Raw genomic sequence first — 11203 nt, 5'->3', positions numbered from 1 at the left:
GTTTCAATGGGTTGGTCTTGGGTGCAAGTCCTTGATGGCGCTGGCTTTTTCCAATCTATCGCTGCTCACGCTCATGGAGTTATCAATAATTAGCCTTCCTCAACTAGAGCTGAAATCACAGCTATACATGCTGCCCTTACAGTTACTCCTCCCTTTTCGATGGTCACTATTCATACTGATTCTCAATTTGCCATAGATGGTCTTCGTCTATATGTTACTTCTTCTTATTCCAATAGTCAGCTCTATTACAAGACCACCAATTTCGAACTCTGGGCTATTATTGAGCATCTTATTTCATCCAAGTCACTATCCGTCACGGCAGTTAAAGTGAAAGGGCACTCTGGTAATTTTTATAATGACTACGCGGACTCTATGGCCAATTCTGCGCATACTTCTTCTTCAACAATTCTTCTTTCTGATCTGGATCAAGTATCTCCTCACGATTTCATACTAAAATATGATGACATTTTATGCGAATCCAACCCTCGACACCTGTTCAAGCAATATTCGAAGATGCAGTGGATGCATAGATTAACGCGTTTATCACGTTTTAACTTTACCATTACTTTATCTTTCTTTTCAGATTTTGTGATTGATTGGGATCTTACCTGGTTCTTGTTAAACGCTGAACCTCAGCATGATGCCTCCTTTACTCGTGCTCATGCTTCCTCTCATCACACCTTCAAATTCAAACTCTTTTTGGAAGATTTACCTACCTTAGAACATCTTAAAAGAATTCGCCTGAACTTGTATATCGACATTTTATCATGTCGTTCATGCCTCGACTTCAAGGAAAACTTCATGCACTTGTTTATGTGCAAATGTAAACGAATCGCTACAAAATAGATTCTCCTCTCCTACCAAAAACACTTTATCAACAAACTCCAAGAAACTGGTGATCTCGTTCATAAAGATCCCTCTTTAATTATTAACAAATTTAAATCTCTTTCTTGCTGGTCCTTTTTTTCTTCGAATTGGGCCTCATATAGTCTTGTCCGTGGCTGCCTTCCAAAATCCTTTGTTGAATACTTCGAAGAATTCTCAGTTCCACGAAACTCTGTAATGAAGGTTATCTCTGCCATCCACAATCACTTTATCCAAAAGTTCAGAAAAAGAATTTGGCTACCGCGCTCCTATGATAAATTTAAATGGGAAGACGTGATGAACATTACTCATAAACTGAAACTTTCTCGGCCTTCTAATTTGCCAAAGTCCACGTACTTACCTTGCTTAACATTACCTCCTCCGACCCTTTCTGACGCTGCACGTGATTCTGACGTTGATTATTTAAAGAGCTCGATGAAATATGGTTTGCCTTGATTTAATTACTATTCGGGTTTTATGGATCATCTAACGGTGCAACTTACTAACAGCTTTAGCAGGGTAGTGTGTCAATTTTAATAATGGGCGCATTGTTCGTTGGTTCGTTTGCATAGTTGCTTCTTCTTAGGTTGGAATATATCTAGGCGGGGATCAGGATAGTTTTAGTGTTATGCGATTTTTTCCTTTTCGAATTAATTTTATAACTTTATTACTATTTTGGAAACTATATAGTTTTGTTTTTAGTTAATTTTGTTTTTCTTTTTTGTACTTTGAAAATTTTATTTTATATTTTTTGTAAGACCGATTAATAAATTTAATAAAGATAAAGGCTACTATGCCATGTTTGCCTTAATAAATTAAACATATTTGATATGTTACATATATTTGATATGTTGAACATATTTAATATGTTGCATATGTTAAATATGTTAAACATATCAAACATTCGTAACATTCGTAACATTCGTAACATTTGAAATATAGATCAACAATCCCGTGATTAAATTGAATTCTGGTCACGTGATCGATCGTTCGTTACAATATCAAATTAAAGGAGTAAAATAAAGGAAACATTTTATCAAAGTAGTCAGTATATTCTAAAAATAGCTTTTTTTAATCAATGTATCAATGAAAAATTTATTTTTAACTTGCATATATTATATTTGTAAAGTAAAAATGTGTATACATCTTTTTACATGCTTTGATATAAAAAAAATGAATCCATTTATTTTTTTATATAACTTGATAAAGAATCATTATAAGTCTATAAAATCACTATAAATACACTATAAATTCCACATCTATTACTTTGCCTCAGATATCTTTTGATGAAAAATTACTTAATGTAAAGATGAATACAAGATATCAGCAGTATTATACCAGTCAAATCTCAAGTATTAATAAAAAAATCTTGATGGCCAATTTATCATAACACAAGTGATGGGTGTACCGTATAGCGCTGCATACAGTACCCCTTATAATAGTACCCCTTCAAATAGTACCGGGGTATTATTCAAATTCATATTCGGGTATTTTGAAAAATACCCCGGTACTAATCAAAATTCGATTTTGAATAGTACCCCGGATACTAACCATATTCTGACTTAAAATTAATCAAATTTATGCACTAATTTATTTAATTGTAACAAAATCAAATGTATCCCTTCCAATATACCCCCTTTTAATGGTACTACCCTCCTTCTATAGTATCCCCCCGGGTACTATTCAATCTAAGCAGACTTTCTTGAATAGTACCGGGGTACTAGCATTTTCCTAGTTGCTGATGCATGAATCATTGCTAATACAAGAATTTACCAAATCTATTGTCATTTTCTTGTGTACTGAAAATAAAGGGTTTGAATATCAATTATGTAATATTTTATTTGGCTACATTGCGGCGCTCATGAGATGACAACTTTGACCATATAGAAGAACGAAAACATCTTTCGATAATATATTTATTTAAGTTGGCCTCAAACATTTTGTTTTTTTTTAGTTTAGGATATAACTTTATAGGCTTTTTCTATTTCTAGTTTCTGTCGTCATGTTAAAAATAAAAATAAAAAATAAAATTTAAAAATTATTTTATTTCGAATGTCATAGGAGTAACCTACATAAGTTGTTGAACATAAAATACGTTATAATTATTTTATATTCTAATCATGTTAATTGCTTTTATTCACTCTAAACAATGAACGATCTAACCACAAATCACCCTCGAGTGATAAATGATTTTTTTACTAGAAATTAACTTAGTGTTCCGAAAGGGTCGGGTCAAACCTGGATTATTAATCCGACTCGTATTTAGTTGGGTTGGGTCACACAATTTGATGACCTGTAACTGCATGAACTCAACCCTAGATGATCAATTTCCAGCTTTTAAAAGTATATCTGGATATGATATATAAAATTCTATAATAATGTAATTAATAAAATTTTAATAATATTATTATAACAATATATTATATTTATTATATTTTATTATTGAGTGTTATTCATTGTTTACATGTGCACAAATTGATTTTGAAGTTGTCACCTGGTTTCTAGTGATTTTGTATGCTTCTTTGTCATTAATTATGATCATTCTTTCATGAAGTGCCAAAAGTGTATACACTACAGGTGTTGCTTTCTTAGTATGCGAGGTCATAGATTTTTCTAACAAAGGACTTAACAAGGAGGTTTGGTGAGTACTGGTACGTCATAAAAAAGAAACCCGAATTTAGAGTTCATACTTAATATTCTTAAAGTATCAAGCGTATTTCGGTTGAATTAGTGTTGAATTTTTATTATTTGTGATTATTTCCTTTTTTCTTATATGATAATCTTGTAAATAATATTTTAAGATCCTGTAATGAAGTTATAATGTTAAAAGGATTTATATTACTAGTTTCCAAATCTAATACATAGAAAATTAGGAATCGATCGATATGATATGATAAATATGACTCACCATCGATATACCCCTATAAATATTAGTAATGACTCATGAGGATTTTCAATATTAATATCAAGATCAGATTTTTTTTTTATCAAGATTCAAGATTTTATTTCCTTTATGAAACAAATTTTTTAACTGATAATAATGAAATGGTATTTTAGGAGAAATGATTCTGTAGTGGTATTACGCAATTTATAATAAAAAAGTTTTTTTTTTAATTTGATGGTAGTTTGGTAGTTTAATAAAAAGATTCATATTATATTATTAGTTTCCAGATCTAATACATTAGAAAATTCGATGTGATAAATGTGACTCATGATCGATATACCCCTAAATTTAGTCATGAGGATTTACATTTTTTTTATTTTTTTTTTATTTTTTTTTTAAAAAATAATTGAGATTTTTTTTTACATAATTATAAATTTTATCTTACATTTACTAAATCTCTATCAGAAATAGGATCTTGTAATACTATAAAAAAAATAACAAATCTTGTAATTGATTAATGAGATGATATTTTAGATTCTGTAGTGATATTACGCAATTTATAAATAAAAAAGTTTTTTTAATTTGTAGTTTGGTAAGTTAAAAGATTCATATTACTAGTTTAGGAATCGGATCGATGTAATATATCACGATCGATATACCTCACACCCCTATAGTTTTCCATTTTTACTCCTATAAATATTTAAAAAAAAAGAGATTTTTTTTTTTATCAAGATTCAAGATTTTATGAGTCAATATAGTAAAATATATAAACAAATCTTGATCTTGTGAATTTTGTACATCGAAGTTCCCATATCATCTACTGTGTAAAAATCATCTACTGTGTAAAAGGTTTTTTTAAAAAAGTATAAATATACCCCAAACTCCCTCAAATTTCTCAATACTTCATTTTTTCATTTTTTTTTCAAAAACTTCAAATAAACATATTGAACTCACTGGTCGAAGTGGCATGATGTGCATGACGTTTATGGCTCAGAAATAGCTGATAAATTTTGTTATCCCGATTGCAATTAAGAAATCTCCACTAAATTTGATTTATAGATTGAAATGGTAATATTTATTGTAAATTTTATGATTTTAAATTTAATTTACAAATTTATAAAGTGGAAATTCCGAATAAATTATTGTTAAATTTAATATCTATGTATACTGCACATATAATAAAATTTAATTAAATTATGGTAATTAATTTACAATGCATAAATTTCAAGTAAATTTTGAAATTTCAATTAAATGCAAGTTGAAATTTGTGTGAAGCGTAAAAATTATCTATTATACGAATAGAATTATTATTTTGTGCTTAGGCCGTTCCAATAAACAATTATATTTAACAAGAATCTTCTCTAAAAAAAGAGGGGGGGTGGGGTCAAAAAAAAAATTACAGATTTTTTTTACAGTATTATTGAGCGTAAAAATTGAGGGGGGAAGTATTTATTATATTAATTTTTTTTACAATATTAAAAACTTTTAAAATAAGAGGGGATTTTATATTCTTTTTTTAAATGTAAAAAAGTAACTATTCTTTATTTTATATTTTAGTATTATTTTCAATTATACACGTTGCTTTTTTTCATTTGAAGTTTACCTTTTGTAAAAAAAGTTACACCATTTTCTTGACAAACCTCGCATAAAGGATATACTGTTCTAAATCGGGATAAAACTTCTGGTGATGGGTTGATAAGCTTATCCTCCTCGCCACAATAGTAACAAACTTGTGAATGTTCAATTCTATATGAATAATAAGTCTACTCAATTGGTGAATCACAAGTCAAATTCATTCTAACAAACACCTTATTATATAAAGGATGATTTTCTGGAACAATAGGCGAACCACATGTATATGCAAACATTTTCATAGCTGTTTGCAATATTTCACTATCAGATTCTCTTAATACATATTTACTGAAGATGCAGCGTAATTTTGTGCAAGATGTACAAAGAGCAAAATCACAAACCCTTGCAGCAACTAACATTCCATCTGGTGCAAGCTCTTGACATACAGGGTTATTTTTTTTACTTGGAAGGTCAATTTCAGTAGTATTACATCCGTATAGTGAATTGAAATCTTGATAGTGATCGGGATCTAAATTAAATTTTAATAAATAAGAAAAACCAAAATTGTTAAAAAATATAAAATTACCATACCACTTGAAATTTGTGGGTCTGGTATAAAGTGTAATTGATTAAAAATCTCCTGTGGTAATCGAATAGGACCACAAATAACACATTCATTTTTTCTGCACTTTTTGATCTTAAAATAGCCAATATAAGTAAAAGTAATAATTTCAAAGAAAATAAATAATCTATAATGTAAAATCATACCTGGAATGAATATTCTCGAACTAAATAATGAGATTTAATAAATTCTTGTAAATCAACACAAGTACGAAGTTTATTTTTTGAAGTATTATTTTGAGTAACGGTAGGATCAACCTTTTTTAAAATCTATATTTTTACCCAATAAAATAGCCAAATTAAGCACGTATTGCTTATATATCCATGTAAATACAAATCAAAATACTTACATCAAATAAATTATTAATTTCTTCGTGAGTAGCTGGGTCAATACACTTAAATTTCTGATTATGTAATTTCAATCAGGTAGTTCTATTTTGTAAAATTTCTTGAGTATCTTTGATAGCTATTTTCATTTCCTCGCTTAAAGTTTGATTGTATAATGCTGCATTTCGAATTTCTTCCATTGTTCCCAAATTTTTAAAAACTTTCTTAGAATCAGAACTCATATCACTTCTCTTTAAGGCTACACCTTGTAATCCAAGATTTATAATGACATTATACATTCTGCAGGATTTGACCATGAATGATATGATGCTGTTCGAACTGCTGCTAAAAAATCAAAATCTCCTTCCAAAAACAGACAAATCATTGCAAGTTGAACAGAACCAAATGTAGTTCGATGGTCAGCGCCACCATCAGTATAAATAATTAGCATTTCAAGCAAAATAGTATATTTTTCACGTAAACACTTTAACCATTCAGCAGAATGCATAAGTGCTGAGCTAGGTTGAAAAACAGAGTCCTTATAGGATACATATACTTGCCCTTGATAGAAACTTTCGCTGATATCTTTAGGAATGTTACATAATAATGAAACCAATGATGTTATTGAAAGTTTTGTAAAATCATGATCACATGATGTTAACTCCATATCAGCAAATGCTAATGTAGCTTTATTGCGAACTCCTGTTGATGTTTCAACTATTTCTCCGATTGGAACTTTATGTTTGTCATCTGCAGATATAAAGCAGGTGAAATTTCGAAATTTGATAACAAAAAGCCTTGTATAACGAAAAAATGCAGCACAATAATGTGCATCAGAATGAGATTTTCAGAGAAATCTACTTTGCACTTTATAAGAAATGTTAAATCGACCAGAATATTGTATAGCAGTTTTTGTATAGATGTTTTTCGGCCAAAATTGGAGTCTAATCCACTCACTGCTTAGAACTGAAATTGTTGAAAATTTTTCTTCATCATGCTTAACTTTTAGGCGTTCTATAATACTTTCACGTAGTTCTTGAATTGATATTGCAACTGGCATATACAAATTTGAGGTATGTCATCGATCATGTACTGCTAAAACAATCTTTAAATAAAATCAAAATATTCATATTAATACTTTTAATATTAAATTGGATTATTAATTAAATTACTTACTTCATTAAAATATGCATCCATTTCATTCCAAAATTCATCAAATTTAGTTCCTTTAAATAGGACCCCGGATATCTCCAAAACAGGTCATAAGTCACACTTTCGGCAGATTGGCCCATTTTTCAGGGGCTCAAAAATCGTTTTTTGTAAATATCTCGGCATCCAGTGGTCCAATTTTGATGAACTTTTTTTAAATTGTAGAGCTAAATGAGGGCTACAAAATAAAAAAATGTTCATTAAAATTGAATTACTGGATGCTGAGATATTTACAAAAAACTATTTTTTGAGTTTCAGCAAAAAGGGGTGTTTTTGGCCAAAAGTCCATTATGACCTTTATATTAGATATCCGGGGTCCTCTTTAAATCCTCCATTTTTTCGTAAATCAAATACAATATTTGGATCTTGAGTTTCATACATCAATTTTATGCATTCTTGTACTTTTTGAGATATTAAATTTGAATTGCTTATCGCATTTCCAGTAAGTTCTTGATATAGTGTACATAATATAGCAGGTGACAATCATGTATAAAGTGAATACTATACAATATAAAAAAATTTTAAGCATTACATTTTGTAAAGATTAAGGTTGCTTGCCGAAACCTAGGGGTTTAGGCAATATGGCATTTCGCCGAAAAGCGAAATTCTGCTGAAACTATATTAAAGTTATATTAAAAAACTGGCGAAACTTTGGAGAAAGGCGAAACTGCCGAAACTTATTATAAATGCTAAAACTGCTGAAACTCTGCCAAAACTATAATAAATCTATAGTAAAATTTTGACGAAACTAATCGTAGGATTTTGAAGAGGTTTAGATAAGCAACCTTAGTTAAGATTTATTTAAAAAGTTTAACTTACTTTATTAATCACATTTTTCTCATTTGCCGTGTACTGTATTTTGGTAATGACTCATGCGCTTTTAGTAAAGATTGTGACTCTTTAGTTTTATCAAATAACTCAACGGTATCTGGTCTTTTCCAAATCCAATTTAAAGTACCAATATAATTCCCACTATAGTAACGATATAATGTAATATTAAATGGAAGTTCCATTCCTTCCAAATATGCAGCTTGAAAAACATTATGTGGAATAAGATTGTCAATGCAGATAGGATCATACTCAGCCTTATCTTGCATTAAATTAATAATATCGGTATATTTATTACTCATTGATGAAGTTTTATTAATATCTAATACTTTTATGTGATCAATTCCATTTCGTATAGGTATACTACTGCTATGAATAATGTGCATCCTATTATTTACATTATCTAAATATTCTACATACTTTTTTGATGTCGCACATAATTGAATAACTTCATCGATAAATTGTACCCATTTTTTATCACTTGCCCACGGTTGAATTAATGAATTTTCTAGAGCTTCTACATGACGTTTCAAAGTTTTTGCTTGAATTTCTATTTTTTTATGATGTGAATTATTGTAGTATTGATTATAAGATGAACTTGCTTTATATTCTGGTAATTCTTCTATAAATTTTGGAAAATGATATGATCGTTGAATAAACTTGCTGCGATGTGGATCAATATACCAGATAAGGTTACTCAAACGGGATACAAACTGTACCCCAGAAGTTGTGTGAGCGTTCCCAAACCACTCAAGTTTTTGGATTCTTAAAAGATCAATAACATGATTACCCTATAAAAATGAAATGTGTTAAATTTATTTTAAATTCGTGCTCATGTGTAATAAATATCTAAAAAAGCACCATTTTGTTTAATTTTTGTTTTCTTGTAATAAGACATAAATCGGATAAAATGGTGCTTTTTTAGACATTTATTACACATGAGCACAAATATAAAACAAATTCAACACATTTCATTTTTATAGGGTTATATAAAAGGTTATTTCGGGTAGTTAAACCTTATGCTAGAGGAAGATGAATATTTGTAGCATTACTCATTAAAATATTAAAGGCATTTTTGTGAATTTCTGCTTGAGAATTATTGATATCATTATAATCATCATTCCATATGAATCTAATATGTGTAGCCTTTAAAAAAATTAATATTTCTAAGTTTTCTTGAATTCCTTTTAATATTATATGCCAATCTTTTGAATTATCTTTTTGAAAGTCAACTGATATATTCGCATTTGGTATATCATTAGTAAAAAGAGCTAACTTTAAAAGATCAGATGAAAGTCCAGGAGGTTCAATACTTATTGCTAAAGATTTGACAATTTGTTTCCCATTTTGATATACAGAAACTACATCAGGAATTTAAACACGGCATAATATTCCGTAAGTTTACAGATTTTCATAAAATTACGTACATTTACGGCATAATGTTTCGTAGATTTATGGATTTCCGTAAATCTACGTAATTTTACGATCAAAATATTCCAAAATAATTCGTGATCGTAAATGTTCCAAAGCATTATGATCGAAATATTCCGTAGAATTACGTGATCGAAAATGTTCTGAAGCATTACGATCGAAATATTCCGTAGAATTATAATATCGTAAATGTTCTGAAGCATTACGATCAAAATATTCCAAAATAATTCGTGATCGAAAATGTTTCAAAGCATTACGGTCAAAATATTCCGTAATAATACGTGATCAAAAATGTTCTGAAGTATTATGATCAAAATATTCTGTAGAATTACGTGATCGTAAATGTTCCGAAGCATTATGATCGAAATATTCTGAAATAATTCATGATCGTAAATATTCCGAAGCATTACGATTGAAATATTTCGTAGAATTATGTGATCAAAAATGTTTCGAAGCATTACGATTAAGGTTGCTTGCTGAAACTAGAGGTTTAGGCAAGATGGCGTTTCACCGAAAAGCGAAATTCTGCCGAAACTATATTAAAGTTATACTAAAAAACTGGCGAAACTTTGGAGAAAGGTGAAACTGCCAAAACTTATTATAAATTCCGAAACTGCCAAAACTCTGCCGAAACTATAATAAATCTATAGTAAAATTTTGACGAAACTAATCGTAGAATTTTGAAGAGGTTTAGACAAGCAACCTTAATTACGATCAAAATATTTCGTAGAATTACGATATCGTAAATGTTCTGAAGTATTACGATCAAAATATTCTGTAGAATTACGTGATCGAAAATGTTTTGAAGCATTACGATCGAAATATTCCGTAGAATTACGATATCGCAATTGTTTCGAAGCATTACGATCGAAATATTCCAAAATAATTCGTGATCGAAAATGTTTCGAAGTATTACGGTCAAAATATTCTGTAATAATATGTGATCAAAAATGTTCCGAAGCATTACGATCGAAATATTCCATAGAATTACATAATCATAAATGTTCTGAAGCATTACGATCAAAATATTCTGAAATAATTCATGATCGTAAATGTTCTGAAGCATTACGATCAAAATATTCTGTAGAATTACGTGATGGAAAATGTTTCAAAGCATTACGATCGAAATATTCCATAGAATTACGATATCGCAATTGTTCCGAAGCATTATGATCAAAATATTCCATAGAATTATGATATCGTAATTGTTCTGAAGCATTACGATCGAAATATTCCATAGAATTACGATATCGTAAATATTCCAAAGCATTACGATCGAAATATTCCGAAATAATTCGTGATTGTAAATGTTCCGATTTATTATGATCGAAATATTCCGAAATAATACGTGATCGAAAATGTTCCAAAGCATTACGATCGAAATATTCCAAAATAATTCATGATCGTAAATGTTCCGAAGCATTACGATCAAAGTATTCCGTAATAATACGATATCGTAAATATTCC

The 11203-nt window shown here is 29.3% G+C and overlaps 1 protein-coding gene across 1 annotated transcript; it reads right to left on the bottom strand.

The window, feature by feature from the left end:
* Positions 1 to 8304: 8304 nt before the first annotated feature.
* Positions 8305 to 9169, bottom strand: OCT59_002937 (uncharacterized protein; the record flags this gene model as incomplete). The annotated part of the gene is made up of 2 exons (XM_066145292.1): positions 8305 to 9096; positions 9167 to 9169. The coding sequence occupies 2 exons, from the start codon at positions 9167 to 9169 to the stop codon at positions 8305 to 8307; spliced, it is 795 nt and encodes a 264-aa protein (XP_065996025.1).
* Between the last annotated feature and the right edge of the window lie 2034 nt (positions 9170 to 11203).

This window comes from Rhizophagus irregularis, chromosome 11, assembly GCF_026210795.1.
Source record: "Rhizophagus irregularis chromosome 11, complete sequence".
In the NCBI taxonomy this organism is placed as follows: domain Eukaryota; kingdom Fungi; phylum Glomeromycota; class Glomeromycetes; order Glomerales; family Glomeraceae; genus Rhizophagus; species Rhizophagus irregularis.
The sequence above is the reverse complement of the archived record's forward strand: the minus strand, read 5'-3'. Positions and strand labels throughout refer to the sequence as shown.